Raw genomic sequence first — 21,666 nt, forward strand, 5'->3', positions numbered from 1 at the left:
ATTTGCAATGGTTCCTTAGGTTTTTGACTATTTTATTATGTAATGTATTGCAGACTTACTTCTATTTAGAATTTTCGCAATTTCATTATAAGATTTTCTATCCGTATGTAATTTAAGCATTATTTCACGTTTACACTTTTGCGTTTCTAACTTTTTAATGCTTGCACTCATTATTACACTGCACAATTCGACATTACTTTTACTCAAGCTATGTCTTAGAAACAACTAAATATTTATTGTTTACATTTGGTGCTACTGTTTACATTTAGATTTGAGGCGTACGAACAAACCTTAATAACTTTGTAGCGTTCGAATACTTTTGTTATCCATTGATGGTGTGTATTTGTAATCCCCACAAAAAACTTCACAAAAGTAAAAAAATTACGCCAAGTACATGAAAACAACAAAAAAATAGAAGACCCCACAAAAAAATAGGAAATTACAATACGAAAAAAATATGTGAAATCAACGTGAGCTGCAAGTACATATCCCCACAAAAAAATATAAGATTGCAACATACCTCCACAAAAAAATAGAAGATTACAATATAAAAGAAATATGTCAAATCAACATGTGCTGCAAGTACATAAAGGTGCTTTCCAGCAATGTGCAAAGGCGACACTATGTAATGTAATGTAAGATTCGGTGCTTTCCAACTACACTTAAGATGACAACTATGCACAGCTAAAATGCTGTGTTCAACTTGCCGTGGCCAATTCAAATCCATAACTGCATAAATCCATAACGTATAACTCAAATCCAGATAATACTTCACAAGACTCACGCAGTTGAAGAAATCAACGCAATCAATCTTTTCCGGAAATCAAATGCAATCATAAGCCGAATCAAATCCTTGTAGTATGCCTTGTCGTTATATGAGTTGCAGAAGGTTGTAGTGTAGACTGTAAATGCTGATAATACTGTAAAAGAGAAAAGAGAGCACACACGGAATGTTTAAAATGTTAAATTTTTAAATTGAACTATGGTTTTACCCGAACGAATTACAGAATTTTACTTGGGCGATTGAGTCCATTCACTCCCGTGTATCTATACTCGAAACAATTTATAATTGAGGAAGGAACAAAAGAACAAAAGAAAGAAAGAGAATATAATTAACCCACGGTTTCCCGTCACGCACCTCGCGACTTGTCGACGAAGAGTGATCGATCACGGAAATCAGGATAGGCAGGATCCTTCGTGGATCACCAATACAGTGATCTTCTGCCGTATCCGTGAGAGGTCCTGACGAATCAGGTGAGGCAGCGTGCGGGAGCCGTCGCGCGATTTGTCAACTCGCTCCGATATATCGTATGTGCTCTCTTTCCGGTTTCTTTCACAATTTACTAGTTGTTCAATATTTTGCGCAATGCTGCACACGTACAACATTCTCTATTGCTCCTTACAATTAACGACGGTCAATAATTATTAAACTTGTTGTAATAATTCATACAGGTTTTTCATACTTTTGCGGGAAACGTCTCGACGTTTCCTTCGCATGGTGTCGTCGCTCGCGCGTCGCGTCGTGTCGCGCGCTGTATACAGTTTTTGTGCGAATTCCAATTTTTTTTGCGAATTCCAGTTTTTGTGCGCCGTTACATTACAAAGTTTTCCGCAATCACTCGTAACGGTCCCAATTCATGCAAGATACGGATGCATTGGAGCCCTATGAACAATTTGCAATTAGTTCTAAGAGGCATCATGGACAACAAGATGTTCGATTCGCAATAGAAGGTGTTGATTACACACTCAGACCACACTCATTCAAGCGCATGAGAACCCGCAATTCCAAACATCGTAATGTAACGATAGTTGTTACGGCTAAGGTGTTCACGCTCACCTTTTGGAGGCTTCAGAAGGACATACACACGCACACATACATCCTCACAAATCTCACGCACATTCGCGTCGTCGACTTTCGACGACGATTTCAAGGAGAGAGCATATAATACAATACAATAATTATAATTTAGAATTTTGTACGTCAAAGGCCAGAATGTGCCAAACTAGGAAGTTCCATAATGACAAAGCATTGTCGTGACACACCCCGGCCGACGTAATGGCCGAAAGTAAAAAATTCCATTCCATTCAAAAATTCCAGATAAATACCAATAGTATTTTCAATTAGAAAGTATGCTTTCCCATTCGATGAAGTATCTCTCGACAGGCGTTACGAGTCGCCAGAGACTCACTTAGGCCCAGAAATGCCTAGACCTTTAAAAGCTCGAGGCCTCGTCGAAACCCGGACACTGACCTTAAAGGGAATTGATCACTGTTACATCGGTATTTTACGAAATATAAAACCGCGTGTAACTAACAAACTAAGCGTTTCGGAAAATATTGTATATGAAGTTTTCAGTTTATTTTCTTGTCTTCTACTTACATCTCCGAGTTTTCCCACGAATTTAGAAACACCCTGTATATACAGGGTAGAAAAGAGAACTGTACTGACTGTTGTGAAGATGTTACTTGTACTACTCGTTACACAACTAAATTGTTTATTGTGAATTTCAAACACATATGTAATTCTTATTCTTCACAAAACCTACATACACATACATGTGCACAGTATACATGTATATATACATGCAATATGTATTCATTATACAGAATACTTCAAATATATTTATTATATACATATTTATAAATGACAATTCGTATAAAAAATTGCAGTAATTATGAAATAACTTTACGTGCAATAATTTAAATATTTAAATAGAAACATGGGAAAATTGATTTTTCATGCTGTGTATCGAACCCAGGATCTGTCACTTAGAAAAAAACTATTATCCGCGGTTATCTAATCGCCTTCCTTGACAACCCTATTATCTTCTAAACATGTGTCTATAGATTTGTTTTAATTATTCATAAAAAATGCGTATTTGCACAAGATATTTTAGCGAATTTCATCATTTAATCTTCACACTCGTCACTCAAAATGTCATAAAAATCTTTGGGAGTTTTACCAAAAGCTCCCTTTTTAAAAAAGCTGGAAAGTGAAAACATAAGGGCAATCGTAAAAATCGCGTGGCTCGTGGCTTGAGCGGCATACCTGCAACTTGAACAGTTGAATACAACATTTCAAGACTGAGAGGTAAGGTTCGCCTTCTCTCACCTTCCGAAACTATCCAAAGTCCAAAGAGATCCGAGAGGCTGAGCTCGCGTACATGCGGCTTGTACGGCAATGTGTGTGGTCGAGGGGGAATCACAGTGTGGCTCCACCTCGCAATCATTAGGCCGCCACATGTCTGTAGGTAATACCTTTTCTGTAACGAAAACTGTAACAGCAGATACCAACCAAGCAATTTCGAAAAGTCACGTGACTACCTAAGCCCTTAAGGGGGTACGGTAGTCACGTGACATTTCGAAATTGCCAGGTCGGTATCTGCTATTACAGTTTTCGTTACAGAAATAGTATTATCCACAGACACGTGGCTGCTTGATGAACGCAAGATGGAGCCTTTCTATGATTTCGAATTCGGGAGGTAGCTTAGAATATTTCCCCCTCTACTGCACACACTACTATACGAGCTATGTGTACGTGAACTCGACGCTTCGCGACCGACTTCGGACATTTGCGGAAAGTAGAGAAAGTGCGAATATGAGTCTTACTCTCTCACTCTTGAAACGCCATATTCAACTGTTCAAATCCTTGCAAGCGGCACGAACCACGCGCGACGTTTCCGATTGCTAAGATATTTTCTGTGATTCAATATAGCACCGAATCGTGTGAATGTAGTGGTATTTATCAAACGACACATGTTATTTGCATGTGTATAACTTTTACACGTGTTACATTCTAAATACCACTACATTCATATTATTCATTGTTTGCCCACGTCGATGCCTTTCTCGAGATAGACACTTTTTCCAAATATCGTTTTTATATTAATATGAAGATCACGCATATGTGTGCGTGTACATAAGTATACGTATACATATACAGTAATGTTACAGACGAGAACCGCGCTTGGGTCTGGTCGCGGCTCTCGTCCGTCACTGGTAGTCGATTTGGCTTCCTTTACTCTCGGTCGCCAAGATAATTGATGCACGACCGAAGAAGCAAAAAAAAAGGGTTTCGCTCGACCGTCTATGCTCAAGCTCGATGCCCGAAATCAATGACGTTACAAAAGACAAGTATAGCATTAGGGATTAAGAATAGGAAAAATTGAAGTTTCTTATTTGCAAACGGATTTTCACGTAAGTAACACCAATCGATTCCTTGTGCTCTTCCGAAGAAAATGATATCACATACGACATGATTCCGATTATTTATAATAAAGATACTTAATAACTTAATTTGTAGAAAGAGCTTACTTGTCCGTTTTCCGATTTATTATTTCGCTAGATATTATTCATCCTTTTTATATATACATAGAATATAGAATATAGAAGTATATATTATTTTACATATATAAGTAGATACTAATGAAACTCAAACCAATTTTAAATAGAAATATTAATATATATATGTATGTGTGTATATATATTTTGAGTTAGGTCTGGATTAGGATCGTTGGATTCTAAATACAGTAATAATACGATCGAGGGCCGTTTCGTTCACACGACAAGAGCCGTTACGAGACCCGAGCACGGCTCTCGTCTGTAACATTACTGTATACGTAAATGAGCGTGACCTTTCTTTCTATAAATCAAGTTTTATGTATGTTATAAATAATCGGAATCCTGTCGTGTTTCATATCATTTTCATCGGGAGAGCACAAGGAATTTACTGGTGTTACGTGCGTGAAAATCTGTTTGCGAATAAGAAACTTCAATTTTTCCTATTTAAATCCTTAATGCTATCTTTGTTTTTTATGGCCGCCTTGTTCTGGGGTATCGAGCTTGTACGCGATGGTTCCAAGAATTGGTTACACGGAGGCACACATCATACGAGGTAGTGGGGATAGACCGCGGCTCTCGTCCGTGTAGACGAAACAGCTCTCGTCGGCAACATTACTGTATCTACACATATACAGGAAAAAATCTATTGGCTAGATGAAATTATCTTTCAAATTATTATTTTCAAAGATATGATAGTCAGGTTCACAGGAAAACCATTTCCAAAATTTGGGCCTACTGTTTCTGCAGCAGACCCTCCCGTATTGATTTCAAGGAATAATATATGGCATGTGGCACTTGACGCGTAGGCGAGATTTCCTGCGGTGCTCTCTACTCGAGCAGGTTTTCCTGTGCTGAAAAACACTAAACTTTCGTATCCAATATCTCGAAAATCATTTGAAAACAGATACATAATTTCTATGTCGTTAAATTTATCTTGAAACGCACTACAAAATGATTTGAAAAAAAGTATATAGTTCTATTTAAAAAACAAATTTGATTATCATATCTTTGAAAATAATAATCTAAAAGATAATTTGTTATAGGCAATAAATTTTCCCCCTTATACCATGCAAATGACATGTAAACACTTTTTTAATTTTGTGTTCTTTTTTTGTGTGTTACGCGGGACATCCTGTATGTATACATAAGTGGTAACGCGCTAGGTTAGGAGCGAGCGATGCGATATGCGACACGAGCCGAACATGACCGAGTGTTACTCGAAATCGCAACAGATAATCGACAGTACTGAGATATTTCAATTCCCTATGCATGTCTGGTGGTGTATCCAAACGCACACGACTGTTTTGAATATGCATGTGATCTACTGCATTTATTTCTTCATTATACATAATCTGACTGCGACATCAGGCGTGTATAGGATCTCACAATCTCACCTCGTAACCGTAATGAAATGATGAACGTCAAGATGCACGGATCCTATACCTGTCATCTATGTCTTTACCATTGATCGAGTTCGGATCCTGTTCAAACCTGCAACTTTTTTTTTATTCTACAAGTAATTTTAATATACAATTCCAATCTTTATATAAATTTAATTTTATATTATTATGACTCAAATTATTATTTCATTCCATAAAAGACTGGTTGTAAAAAAATGAGAACGATGCAACTGTGTTTTATGGCTATCTGTGTGGCTAAAATATGAATTATATTTTCTACAGTATTTTATAAATGAAGTAATATATGAAGCGAGGAATTCTAAAGTTAAAAAGCTACTAAAAATTATGTATGAAATAAAAAAGTCACAGATTTGAACTTGCATGATAGCAAAAGACGGGCTTCGTATTCTTGTCTTCTCGGGCTTTCGTAAATATGTCTGGGCAAATGAAAATATCGCGCGCGGTTTGTGTTGTTTGTCGGATAACTTGGACAGTATTTAAAGAGCGAGAGAGTAAGGTTCACTTTACACTTGCATTTTCTTTTGACTTTTCGAATATGGCCGAAGTGGCCCGAAGCGCCGAGCTCACGTACACGCGACTCCTAAGGTGGTGTGTGTAGTGGAGGGGGAAATTTTCAGTACCTCGCATCGTTAATTTGAGTATCACACATTCCGATTCCACATCGGCAGTCTTTCAAATTAGGCGTCGCCTGGTTTGCAAATGCTCAACTAAATTTGTCACATTTTTTGCTCTGTTTTATCGATAACCCAGCCAAAAGCAATACTGTTGTATGGTTTTACGGCCTGACACTTTTCGTCCTTATATGAGATGATTTTAAACTGGGAATGGGTTCATTCGAAAGAAAACAGTTCAATGCAGCGCAGTCAACTCGCGATTTAACGAAATTCTACTGATATTTAGTAATACAAGTGTTGTAAAGTAGAGCAAAAATCTACCATTGACAGCTATGGAAATTTAAGCATTTTTATGTAATTTAGAGAGTGTTTTGAACGAAATCGCGAGTTGACTGCGCTGCGTTGTACTTTTTTCTATCGAATGAACCCTTTCCCAGTTCAAAATGTTCTCATATAAGGACGAAAAGTGTCAGGCCGTAAAACCATACAACAGTATTGCTTTTGGCTGGGTTATCGATAACACAGAGCAAAAAATGTGACAAATTTAGTTGAGCATTTGCAAACCAGGCGACGCCTAATTTGAAAGGCTGCCGATGTGGAATCGGAATCTGTGATACCCAAATTGGCGATGCGAGTTACTGAAAATTTCCCCCTCCACTACACACACCACCTTAGGAGTCGCGTGTACGTGAGCTCGGCGCTTCGGGCCACACCGGCCATATTCGAAAAGTCAAAAGAGAATGCAAGTGTAAAGTGAACCTTACTCTCTTGCTCTTTAAATATTGTCCAAGTTGCCGACAAACGACACAAATATTTTCATTTGCCCAGACATATTTACGAAAGCCTGAGAAGACAAGAATACGGAGCCCGTCTTTTGCTATCATGCAGGTTCAAATCTGTGACTTTTTTATTTCATACATAATTTTTAGTAGCTTTTTAACTTTAGAATTCCTCGCTTCATATATTACTTCATTTATAAAATACTGTAGAAAATATAATTCATATTTTAGCCACACAGATAGCCATAAAACACAGTTGCATCGTTCTCATTTTTTTACAACCAGTCTTTTATGGAATGAAATAATAATTTGAGTCATAATAATATAAAATCAAATTTACATACAGATTGGAATTGTATATTAAAATTACTTGTAGAATAAAAAAAAAGTTGCAGGTTTGAACGGGATCCGAACTCGATCAATGGTAAAGACATAGATGACAGGTATAGGATCCGTGCATCTTGACATTCATCATTTCATTACGGTTACGAGGTGGGATTGTGAAATCCTATACGTCTGATGTCGCAGCTACATTGTGTATAATGAAGAAATAAATGCAGTAGATCACATGTATGTATATTCAAAACAGTCGTGTGCGTTGGATACACCACCAGACACGCATAGGGAATTGAAATATCCCAATACCGTCGATTAGCTGTTGCGATTTCGAGTAACACTCGGTCATGTTCGGCTCGTGTCGCATATCGCATCGCTCGCTCCTAACCTAGCGCGTTACCACTTATGTATACATACAGGGTGTCCCGCGTAACACAAAAAAAAACACAAAATTAAAAAAGTGTTTACATGTCATTTGCATGGTATAAGGGGGAAAACTTATTGGCTATAACAAATTATCTTTTAGATTATTATTTTCAAAGACATGATAATCAAGTTTAGTTTTTTAAATAGAACTATATACTTTTTTTCAAATCATTTTGTAGTGCGTTTCAAGATAAATTTAACGACATAGAAATTATGTATCTGTTTTCAAACGATTTTCGAGATATTGGATACGAAAGTTTAGTGTTTTTCAGCACAGGAAAACCTGCTCGAGTAGAGAGCATCGCAGGAAATCTCGCCTACGCGTCAAGTGCCACATGCCATACATTGTTTCTTGAAACCAATACGGGAGGGTCTGCTGCAGAAACAGTAGGCCCAAATTCTGGAAATGGTTTTCCTATGAACCTGACTATCATATCTTTGTAAATAATAATTTAAAAGATAATTTCATCTAGCCAATAGATTTTTTCCTGTATATGTGTAGATACAGTAATATTGCCGACGAGAGCTGTTTCGTCTACACGGACGAGAGCCGCGGTCTATCCCCACTACCTCGTATGATGTGTGCCTCCGTGTAACCAATTCTTGGAACCATCGCGTACGAGCTCAATACCCCAGAACAAGGCGGTCATAAAAAACAAAGATAGCATTAATGATTTAAATAGGAAAAATTGAAGTTTCTTATTCGCAAACAGATTTTCACGCACGTAACACCAGTAAATTCCTTGTGCTCTCCCGATGAAAATGATATTAAACACGTCAGGATTCCGATTATTTATAACATACATAAAACTTGATTTATAGAAAGAAAGGTCACGCTCATTTACGTATACAGTAATGTTACAGACGAGAGCCGTGTTCGGGTCTCGTAACGGCTCTTGTTCGTGTGAACGAAACGGCCCTCGATCGTATTATTACTGTATTTAGAATCCAACGATCCTAATCCAGATCTAACTCAAAATATACATACACACATACATATATATATTAATATTTCTATTTAAAATTGGTTTGAGTTTCATTAGTATCTACTTATATACGTAAAATAATATATACTTCTATATTATATATTCTATGTATATATAAAAAGGATGAATAATATCTAGCGAAATAATAAATCGGAAAACGGACAAGTAAGCTCTTTCTACAAATTAAGTTATTAAGTATCTTTATTATAAATAATCGGAATCATGTCGTATGTGATATCATTTTGTTCGGAAGAGCACAAGGAATCGATTGGTGTCACTTACGTGAAAATCCGTTTGCAAATAAGAAACTTCAATTTTTCCTATTCTTAATCCCTAATGCTATACTTGTTTTTTGTAACGTCATTGATTTCGGGCATCGAGCTTGAGCATAGACGGTCGAACGAAACCCTTTTTTTTGCTTCTTCGGTCGTGCATCAATTATCTTGGGGACCGAGAGTAAAGGAAGCCAAATCGACTACCAGTCACGGACGAGAGCCGCGACCAGACCCAAGCGCGGGTCTCGTCCGTAACATTACTGTATATGTATACGTATACTTATGTACACGCACACATATGCGTGATCTTCATATTAATATAAGAACGATATTTGGAAAAAGTGTCTATCTCGAGAAAGGCATCGACGTGGGCAAACAATGAATAATATGAATGTAGTGGTATTTAGAATGTGACACTTGTAAAAGTTATACACATACAAATAACATGTGTTGTTTGATAAATACCACTACATTCGCACGATTCAATGGTACATTGAATCACTGAAAATATCTCAGCAATCGGAAACATCGCGCGTGGCTCGTGCCGCTTGCAGGGATTTGAACAGTTGAATGTGGCGTTTCAAGAGTGAGAGAGTAAGACTCATATTCGCACTCTCTCTACTTTCCGCAAATGTCCGAAGTCGGTCGCGAAGCGTCGAGTTCACGTACACATAGCTCGTATAGTAGTGTGTGCAGTAGAGTGGGAAATTTTATAAGCTGCGTCCCGAATTCGAAAGCATAGAATGGCTCCATCTTGCGTTCATCAAGCAGCCACGTGTCTGTGGATAATACTATTTCTGTAGCGAAAACTGTAATAGCAGATACCGACCTGGCAATTTCGAAATGTCACGTGACTACCGTACCCCCTTAAGAATATACCATCTGCGACGCTGAGCGAGACAGATGGTACTAACAATAGAATACCGCGAGGTGTAAATCTTCAATTTTTATGAGACTTGGCGGGATTGTAGAGTAGTCGAAAATATTCCACACATACTTTTTTTATCGGCTTTAATTCATGTTAAGGGGATGAAAATCATCCCCAAAGTAGGACGTGGACAACATATTTTGCTTAATATCTCGAACATTATTTAATGTAGCAAAATGATGTAAATGGAGCGATCGTATATTTTTAAACAACGAATCTACCTATGTAAACAGTTTTTAAAATATCAATTGAATTAAAAAATATATTAAAAAATGGTATATTTTCGTTGTTTTCCCTGACTAAATGTTGATCGATTATTTCATACATTTGTATGTGAATGCTAGGAACCAAAACACAAAATACGAATAAAATAGAATTTTGAATTTTTACCTCATAAACAAAATAATAACATTCCTAGTTAGACTACATTTTGTGCCAAATTAGGTCTTGAAACGAATAGCCTTAAGAAAAACATGTTCTTATAGTGTTTTCTTCATTATATTGTGATACATGTTTATTGTTTACTAAATGTATAAATAATAACATCGCTAATAAATATTCGCAACGGCTCGCACTTGTTGCAAACAGTACGAGAAGTTCAGTGTCAGTGACCCTTGCGTAGATGAAAACTTAGCAAATAAAAATGGTTTATAAATCATTTTCCACCAATAATTATTATTTATTACATACAAACAATTGAAGTTTTTCCAGAAAACGTCGTTTAATCGAAGAAATATACAAGAAATTTCGATAGCCGAGTGTGAATAGGTAATGACTCATTATTTGTAGGTTCCTGGATTTCTAATCTCTCTATAGGCTTTTATTTTTTTTCTTCAATTTTTGTTTTCAATATTTCTAATTTTCGTATAGCTTTGCACAGATTCGAATCGTTTTGTAATAAAAACTATTACTCTTGTTTAAAAAAAGTTGTAGTACCTAGGTAGCTATAAAAACATATATACGTATTTAATATTTTTCGACATGCATATACGATATTTTACCAAAATTCCAAAATCTCTGAGAATCTCTGTCTCATCAAACCATCACAGATTCCTGATGGAAATGCAGTTGGTCAGACTTTTGGGCCGTCTTTTATTACCGTGGGCATCTTTTTATTACTCTTAGGATTTCTCTCACCTGCTGTTGACAAACCGAACGATGTCCGTAGCAACGCGTTATTTTGCGAATTTAATGTTGAAATAACTGATTCTATTCTATCACGAACGCTCGATAGAGGGACGAAAACTAAGTCGCAAAACCTCTCGGTTGTAATTCCTCGAAGTCTCTAATCGTTTCTGATTCTTGTTTCCGGAGTTCGCTTCCTCCTTAGCTCTTCTTCCCCCGATTCGCGCGCTCGGGGGTGTCAATGTTTTTTGGGCGTTGACGAAAGCTCGCGATCGACGATTTGTCTATCGACCCGAGGAAGGAGGATCCCCAGTCGCTCCGATAGGGGTGGAACGGGCTCTCCCTGTCACTCCGCGGCGGTAGTGGTGGAAAATCCCCGATCATCCCGCGATGGTGGTGGAGGAACCTTTCCCTCAGGTCGAAGGTCGCGATAACTGGAGAGGAAGATCGAACCCCGGAATAGCGCGGCTCGAACGGGCCCACGCGAGTGTTTTCCAGATGTTTTTATGGCTGCATTGATCCGCGAGTCGACGTCAACCCTCCGATAATATGACCGGACGATGAGTTGGCGTAACGATACCGACTGCGGGGCAATACAGCCTTCGATGTTTATAACTCGGGAGGAACACGCTGCTCGACGAAAGCACGAAATTGTTTTATGAATTGCCAGATGTGGAACTTTCGAACGGATGACTCAATAGACAAATTGTCTAAATGAATCTCGGATTCTCACATCTGGTAACAATAAACAACGATTGCTTCGTCGAACGGAACACCTGCCATTTACCTATTATAGGTTGTTGAGGAAATATAACCGATTGTGAATTGTGGTCAGAATTTCGGTCTCAACTCTACTAAAAAGACCAGGTTAAACATGTATTTCAATGTATCTATCTTACTGTTGTACATGAGTTATTCTTTATTCCAAATTTGTGTTGTTAATTTTAATGCATCATTACTGCTAGACGTGGAGGGATCAAACTATTTATTTCATTTGGGTTCCCATATTACCCGTTAAAATATTTGAGCGTATATGATAAGGTTTTATTATAACGTATTGAGCTTTAGAATAAATGTTTTTTTTTTTTACAATTTGTATCTTAAAACTTGGCTTTTTTCAGATATATATTTATGGCATCTGGCATTTTCATAATGGCACAATTCAGAAGTACGGATAGATTTTATACACCGTTACCATTGTACCATACTGCTGCTGGTGCAATGACAGTAGGTGCAACTCTTCTTCATGGAGCAACAACTGTAATCAGAAAGAAATTTTCGGCAAGCGCCTACTTTACTGAGTGTATGAAATACAATTGTACAGTGAGTTATTTCTATTACTATTTTTATTACATAAAATTAATTCAATTATCTGTCTCGCTTAATAAGACTACTAGCTAGAAGTTTGAATTATTGAAATTATACAGAAATGCTATTATAAGAGTGAAAACATCAGATCTGGAGTTTCGCATGTATTGAAGGAGGCATGACATTTTTGTGTGAGATACTTTCCACGAACAGAGAAAAGGAGAGCGAGTGAAAATTAAGGTAGCCGGCAAAGATAAAAGACAAAAGATCTATGATTGAAGAGGCAAGACTAATTTTTTTACTTTTGATCATTTTTTTATCAAACTATCAATATAATATTTGTGAGATTTTTCTGACCAGAATGATATCAAACATGGCATAACTTAGATTATATTTACTTATTTAATAAGTGATATCTAACAATGAATTAACTTCCACTTTTTAAATAGAGAAATATGACCCCAATTATTCTGTATTTTGTGCTATTTTAATAAAAAAGATCTTATAAATGTAATAGTTGAAGTTCGATCAAAAGTAGTAAAAAGTCAAAAAGCTAGTTTTGTTTCTCCAATTGTAGGTTTTTAATCTTTGTTCTCACACTCTCAGTCTCTCATTATCTTCCAGTTTTTGATTTTTCTATATTCAAAACAGCTTCTTTTTTTATTTTTAGCGTAAATTAGAATACCGTTTTCACTCTTAACATAAGCTACGATACAATTCGTTCACATTCTTCTTTAGTTTGAGAAAAACAATTCGATTCCATTAATAGGAAACAGGAGTATAAATTACACACTACGTTCAGTTTGCAAGTAGTATTTGCATTTAAGAACCATGCATTTAATAGTATATATACAGGCTGTCCCACACAAGGTGGCGAAACCGATAAGGGGAGATTCATGGGGTGATTCTAGACAACCTTATCCTTTGCAAAAATGTTCTCTGAAACTTTGTTAACGAGTTATTAACGGAAAACATCGACCAATCAGAGAGCGCGGATAGCGAGCACTCGGCTGGACAGTGGCGATGCATAAATTACGCGTAGCGTTTGCTCTCGCTGTGCTCGAGTCTTGTACAAGAATCTCAAAATCTCTACGTTATTGTCCAATTTCTCTTAAACTATTAGATGGAAAATTAAGAATAAAATCAGGCATACGTTAGCTATTGCGACACATATTATGGAATTTTTTCAGATTTTTAAATTAATTATCCAAGTTGTAGAAAATAAAAAGGCAGGAAAAAGAATTTAAAAATGCTGATTTAGTAAAGTAATGCCATAGTAAAAAAAACAGAAAGCAATGATTTCGGATTGTATATTATTATAATAAAATAACTCGTTAACAAAGCGTCCGAGAACATTTTTGCAAAGAAAAGATTGTTTAGAATCATCCCAGGAACCTCCCCTTAGCGATTCCGCCACCTCTTGTGGGATCGTCTGTATATATTGTAACGTGATCACGAACGACCGTGCAAATTAGCCACGCACAGCCCTTGCGTACTTGATTTATTTGAGGCACGAGGTATTGAAGATATCAGCGCGAGAAGCATGCGTCCGAGATATATCGACTGTCCGGGCTAGCTGGAACCGCGGAGAGAAGGCTGGATCGTGTGCAACGGAGAGTGAGGAAACTTTTCACGGCGAGAAAGCCAGTCAGCACATAGTCTTTTTCTGGTGAAAGATAAAATGTATTTATGCGAATATCGTTTACAATGTTACAATGAGATTGTTACACGCGGTACTCTTGTGATACGAATTCCGTGGGGAGGTAACTCCAAGCTGAAACTCGCGGTCGTTTTCGCGTCACAATGAGTCTGGTTAAAGTACAAATATCGAGTCGTTTAGCTAACTGGAAGGCCTCGTGATGGCTCTTGATGTCGGACAAGTCGAATGCAAGCGCTTACTTGTTGCCCCGAAGTTCCATGCATGCATAAGGACGATAATTCGTCCTACGCTACGCTACGCTACGCTTCATTACGGTCTTTACAATTGGTTCGCACGAGTTGCGTCATATCGCAGCCAATGTTCACCGGTGATTTATGGATCTGGATCGATGATTGGGATCCTACGGCTATGTCACTGCGACAGTCCCGTAATGGTGCCTGTTTCCTCCAGGCCCTGTAATTTCTTCGTTGCCCTCTGCCGTCGATGAGACGCCCGTGGCCACGTAGCCACCGCTTTTCGTGCAGAGAGGTAAATCCCGGAACGTGCCATGAGTTGACCATCCTCGTTTGACGTTTGCTCCGCCGTTCCTTGGTCTATTCCCACCTATCCGTGGTGGAGCCCATGCTCACCTCCTCAGGTAAGTTGTCCGCCTCCTACCAACCTCGAAGGTGTCCACTCCCAGATATGATAGCCTCCTCCCATATCCCGGAGGCCTCATTCTCACTCCCCGGGCTGAATGATCTCACTGCGTTGGAATCGCCCCACAACCACAGGATCCGCCGTGAGCATCCTGCGCTGACTTTGATACTGAGCGATGTTATCGTTGGTCAACGCCGGGCTGCCGTGGCGTGGAACACGATCACGGTTAACGTTAAATCCTCCGATTCGCGGTGGTGGAGCATTAAAGTACCGCTCTTTCTGCAGAAAGGGATCAACTTTGTGACGGATACTTATGCAACGTAACAATATACAGGATGTTTCTAAACAGCATGGGATAAATTTAAGGTGTGAGTCTAGAGGCCAAAATAAGATGAAAATCACAAATAATGATTTCGTGTTTAAGGTTTCGTTTGTTAGTTATAATGATCTAAAAATCTGGTGGAAAGCACCAGAAATGAGCCCGCACGGAGGTTTCAAGCAGTAGTTGCTCGAACAGTAGATTATTGCAATGACGCAAGGATGGGGAGAGATGATTCACCGTCGAACAACTGATTGGAAATTATACGACACTCAACAAGGCTGCAGGATCTAAAACTTAGATTAAAATGATGAATGTCATTAAGTAACAACAACCTTGTCTATTCGTTACAATCCGCAGGCCAACTCAAAACACTTGTTATGAGATAGAAAGGGTTAATATGACCACCCTCCAATCAGTCTTCTGGTCCAAATCCCCACACGAAAAAGCTGCACATTACTAGAAATATTGGCATAGAATTTGGAGCAAAACCGCACATACAACAAGAATATCCCTAGAAAAGGACTAAATTTATAGAAAAACTCGCCACGTATCACAAATATTCGTACAAATAGTCGATGCGAAAGTTTGTCGAAATACTAACTGCAGCTTCTTGAAAAACTCGTCGAGGACTCCCACGATGTACCTGGTGTTGTTAAATACCACCTGGCTCGTCCTCCAAAGACCCTTAGCTTTGGTAAAGGCTTAGGCTTTCCGAAAACCGAGTTGATGCACGAAGAAAGTGCTTGAATATTTGACCTTCAAATTTCTGGTTTTAATAATATCTGTAATTATGCAATTTAACTGTAATAACCGAAAGGAGTTATACGTTATTTTTGCCATGTTTATTATTGACGTAATTCAGCAGGTCATGTATGCTAACCGATAACGGATTTTACGGACGAGACAAAAGCCTCTCACACGGTTCCATTTCTAAGCACGTATCACGAATCTATCATCCGCCAATATTTGAACACCATACGAGGATATCATTGAATAACACTAAACCTGCGTACTCTTTACCCTCCAAAGGGTAAGTCAAAACACGCCCCATGAAATTTTAGAATAGAAAGGATTAATGTGCCGACCTTCCGATTAATCTTCTGATTCAAATCCTCACAAGAAAAAACTGCACATACTACTAGAAGTCTAGGTGTAGAATTTGAAGAAAAACCGCACACAAAATGGGAATATCGCGAGAAATTACCTAATTTTTAGGAAAACTCGGGACGTAACACGAATATACGCATAAACGCTCGATGCGAAGGTCTGTCGAAAAATTTATCGCAGTTTCTTGAAAAACTCGTCGAGGGCCACCCACAATATCTGGTGTTGTTAGATGCTGAGTTTTCGCCCAAAAGGCCCTTAGCTTTATTAAAGGTTCTTCGGAAACCAGGTCGATGCGCGAAGAAAGTTCTTCAGTATATGAATTTAAGTTCCTCGCTTTAATGATTTCTCTAAACAAAATTAAAGTAAGTACATGAGTTAAATCGCGCTATTACGCCTATTACATTAATGGCTAGCAGTCTTTGCTTTGCTCAGCGAGTGTTATCAGAAATTGATAGGTGTAGAGGTATTTTCGTGATGTTTAAATAAACGGAATTTTAAATCAATCGGCACGTCGATACATTTTAAAATGTAAAATATCATATCCTGCAAACTGCAAACTGCAAACAACTGCAAATATTCACTTTCCATTTGCATAAAACAATGTTCACAATTGTTTACCTAACTACTAACCGTGAAGTTGCCGTTAACTAAACGTGGATTCATCACGCAGTCGTGCGTGACCGGTTATTCTTGGAAAAGAACCTTCATACACTGGCGGGTGATCAACAGCGAAGGCATTATACAAAGTGTGTGAGTCAAACTCGTCAAAAAACGTGAACGGGTTAAAATAAGTTTAACTTTTATTTTCAAACGAGTCTACTCCGAAATTGTTTTTGGATCTTCATAAGCGATTACCGTAAACATCACACTGTTCTGAACGTGTTGTGGATTTGCAATAACCATACAGGTAACGAGCTATTTCTCAGACGGCATGCTCTGCGCGTTAATATGCACCAAGCAGTGCATAGGTAATTCGTGACTCAGGCATCTGGTGTCGTCTGAGTGTATGACACGGTCGGAATGACCACCGAACTCGTTATACATACATGTATATACTGGTGACTCCCTGTCCTTGGTAATTCCACAGCTTAGACTTTCAGCGACAGTTCTCTAAGAATACCCTTGACTGACAACACAAAATCTTTAATTTTGAGACTCTATTCCAAATACATGTAAGAAATGCAAATTCGTCCAGGAGTTACCTGGAGGGTCAGCGCAGAACCGCAGCACACACAGGAGGCAATAGTATAGCAATTGCTTATTAAGGTTCAAAACAAATTTCGGAATCCACTTGTATGAAGATGAATGTCAAATCCACTTTAATGTCATAAATCGATTATGAATATGTGGTATGCATTCACGCATCCACTCGGTTTTCGGAAAATCTAAGTCTTCAATAAAGCTTTAAGCCCAACGAGACTCACGGCCACAGAAATTCTACCATGGAAACAAACACTACATCCATTCAAATCCAACCGAAATATTCAAACGTACAGCCTTCAAAATTCTACGCGTCAGCTAGGATATCAATAAATTAATAATTCATTCCCAAGTAAAGAACAGCCAATTATAATCGAAGCCGGAGACGACACAACCATGAAGGACTACGTACTAGTCGTAGCAATAATCACTGGACCCAACACCATCCGCTACGCATCCCATTTATTCAGTGACAGAATTTTTATTTATTTTGACAGTATAACTATAACAAAATCATTTTTTCACAGCTACGAAATACTCAACGTCAACAAGATAAATATCACGGTTAGACCTTTGCTAAATCTATCAGAGTGAATAATTTTATCTAACGTTTCTCCCGCTATACCTCATGAATACATTGAAAAATTCCTAATGGGTAAAGACATAAAAGTAACATCCAAACTCGCCTTTCTCCGAGCCGGCCTATAAGACCCTTCTTCACACACATAATGAGTTTGAGAAGACAAATTTACGTAGACCAAGTCGACGCCCAAAGTTTCCCAAATCGTTCTTAAGAAGTATCGAAGTACGGCAGTACCGAATATTCATTTCCACCGACAAAGTCGGCTGTTTTCCAAGCAAACAAGAGGAACATATTACGAAATAAGTGTACCTCACACCCTCAACCAACAACGTCCTATTCAACAAGCGATAAGGAAGTCAGCAGTAACGACACATCAAGGGAAATGGAGCAAATACTATATTCCAACAACACACGGGAAACCGTATGTGCACCATACAAAAATCTAATCATAACAGAAAACCAAAAAGGGAACGAAAATTTCAACCCCACTATTACCGATCTACCTACAATTAATGCCAACAACACATTCAGCGACATACCACAAGAATCAGAAATCTTTGGATTTCCCACTACCTACAAAAGACTGCTATCAACTTCAACTGAAGACCAGTCAAATAATGAACACAACCCAAAAAAGACACCAAGTAACAGATACTCAAATATGAACTATAACTCCACAGGTACTAACAAAAAAGGAAACCCGAACGTAGGCAATAATTAATTAAAATTATAGAACAAATAGACGATTTACTTAAACTAGTCAAACCTTAGAAGACCCCATTAATAAGTTTGTCTTCAATTACACGCAACTCAGAAGTTTCCTGAAGAACGCCGTCGGCAATGAAAACTCAATTGGCATCACAAAAATCTAGAGTTTCCAGACGAATGCCGTAATCCATATGCTTAAGTTAATCCACCCTTCACTACAACATCAGAGTATAAAAAATCGACTGCATCGTCTTATAAAAAAAAAAAAACTAAAAACGGACCCGTTCATAAATATATCCTTACTGACACCATTATTCCTAAGCTAAAACTGTGTACAAGCACTAAACAAAACGCATACACCATCGCATACAAACCATCATCCCAAATAATTCAATGGAACCTCAACGGCTTCTACAGTTGACTTGATCATCTGCAATTATTAATAGATAACTTTCAGCCTTAAATAATCTGTTTACAGGAAACGAACATCAAATACCAAAATACTGGCAAGATCAAAAACTATAAAACCTTCGATATAAATCGCAATTCCACTCATGCAAGTGGAGGAGTAGTTACTCTTATCAAAAACATCCTTAGCGAAGGAATAACGGTCACATCCAACTTTTAAGTTATTACCACCAAAATTACATGCCCTACAAGTCTATATGTGCATGCAATCTATACGCACCAAACAGCTAACAGCTAAATGAATTCGAATTAACTCAGCTAATAAAACAACTAACAAAACCGTATATCACCCTCAGAGACATTAATAGCCATAACACCTTCTGGAGATCGTACAAAACTGATAGACGAAGAAACACCATAGAGAGAATAATTAACTGAATTAACCTCATGTTACTAAATTCAACCACACCTACCTATTCCTGATTGGCATCCCGCCGTCTCAGTGCGATGGATTTATCTTTTAGCAGTTTGCTTATAGCTCGAAATATCACATGGAGCATAGTTGATAATTTATACAACAGTAATCACTACCTAATAAAGGCGTCATACAATCTAAATCGAAGCCGTGAATTCTACAAATCATCAAAATGGAAACTTCAAGAAACCAACCGGGAACTGTTCCGTGAGTCAATAACTAACTTATCTTCTCAATTTGTAGAACTAAATGCTTTCAATTCTAACACCATAAATATAATTCTGGAACGTTTATCAGGAGCTATAATAAATGCAGCCAACATAGCTATACTGAGAACAAAAGAAACTGATAACCCCTGACCTAAATACACCGCATGGTGGAATGAGCAATGCTCACAAGCTATAAAAGACTGTAAACACACGTTCAACAGATATAAATAACATAAAACCACAGAAAACTTCGTGAACTTTAAAAAACTCAGAGCTATAGTCCACAAAACTTTAAAGAATAGCAAATGACAGACATGGGTAGATTATGTCTCATCCTTGAACTCAGCTACGCCATGCTCATCAATCTGGAAAAAAATAAAAAACAATCCGCGATATCTGCTTTAGCCAAAGAAGATAACTCATTCGCCACAGATCCAAAAACTTATCGAAAAACTTAAACTCGACAGCAACCACTGACTTGAAGGATAGGGTACATTGACGTACACTATTACAATCACAAGTGGTTATTCATTCAGATTTTACTCGTGAGGTACAAATTCTCACTTCGGCGATTCACGACTTTCTGGTCGTCCTGCCACGCTCGCCCCCGCGATAGGGTCTCTTTTTCAGTCCCTGGTTTTTCTCCCGCGGCGTTGCGGTCGGTAAGGCCAGACAACCCTTACGTTTTTAGAGATTTCCTCTGGACTTACTCATCTAGGGCTCGCTCAGTCACCCGATAGACCTGCTCTGAGTGTCCTTTAGAAACTCCTAATTTATGACAGTCGTAATTGCTATTGGGGACTCTTGATGAAAACTCTATAACATGTTACAGCTAAAGAATGTTTAAAAACGTCTGCTCATATATAGCTTCGCAGTCACGCGAGTCATAAATTGTCTTTGCCGTTTGTATGCCAGAAACTGCCCTGTGCGTACGGGGAAGCAGATATAAACTTATTGCTACTATATATAAAGCAATAGTGAGATCGAAGTTAGACTACGGATCGATGGTCTACAGGTCCGCCAACCTCAACCTATTGAAGAAACTATGGTAGAATTAATTTCAACAGGCAGCTCAGGGTCACTCAGCCCCTCACGCGCCTTTCTGGTGGGACAGAGGAGTGAGCTCACGGATATTCCACACGCGCGGCAAGTGTGTCCGCACTCACGGGGAACTGCCGCGGTGGGGGAACCCACTAGAAAGGCGCGTTAGGGGCTGAGTGATCCTGAGCCGTCTGTTGAAATTAATTCTACCATAGAAATTGTACACAGCAGTGTACTTAGAATAACAGTCGGTACTTTCCATTCCAACCCAATTAATGGCAATTCTAAGCAAAATATCGGACTCATCGCTATAGATCAGAAGACAATACCTAAGCATTAACTTTACAACAAAAATCGCCTCCACTCCGTACAACCCCATATATCAAAACACGTTTAAACAGAGCAATCCAAACCTTCTGTTACCAAGAAAAGGAATATCCCTTGCATTCTACTACAGAATACAAAATTATCTAAACGAACTAGAGATGGAAATCTAACCTGCAACGAAAAAATCCATCGACAATATACCTCCATGGACCATTCCAGTAATTTAAACCAATATCACTTTACTTAATTACAGTCAAAGGAAAAGCAGCCCATCTGTGTTAAAGTCATTATTTTAAAAGCTAGAAGAAACACTCCTAGAGTATATATATATATGCAATTGTCGGCAACAGACTAAACAATTCAATTAGACTCCACCCAAAGACACCCATCCTTTATTGCGAACTTAACGCTGTTAAATACGTTATTAAGCTTACATCCATGGAACAAA

At 38.2% G+C, this 21,666-nt stretch overlaps 1 protein-coding gene across 3 annotated transcripts in view; it reads left to right on the forward strand.

Annotated features, from left to right (window-relative positions):
• Window positions 1-21,666, forward strand: part of Fatp1 (Fatty acid transport protein 1) — a 182,092-nt gene that overhangs the window by 98,599 nt on the left and 61,827 nt on the right. For all 3 annotated transcript variants that reach the window (XR_013002229.1, XM_076381414.1, XM_076381296.1), the window contains exon 9: window positions 12,353-12,554. Coding sequence is in view for 2 of the 3 variants with exons in the window: in XM_076381414.1 (XP_076237529.1) it covers window positions 12,353-12,554 (202 nt within the window). In the remaining variant the exon portion in view is untranslated. The remainder of the gene's footprint in view (window positions 1-12,352; window positions 12,555-21,666) is intronic.

The sequence above is a fragment of the Calliopsis andreniformis genome, chromosome 1 (assembly GCF_051401765.1).
Source record: "Calliopsis andreniformis isolate RMS-2024a chromosome 1, iyCalAndr_principal, whole genome shotgun sequence".
Classification (NCBI taxonomy): Eukaryota; Metazoa; Arthropoda; class Insecta; order Hymenoptera; family Andrenidae; genus Calliopsis; species Calliopsis andreniformis.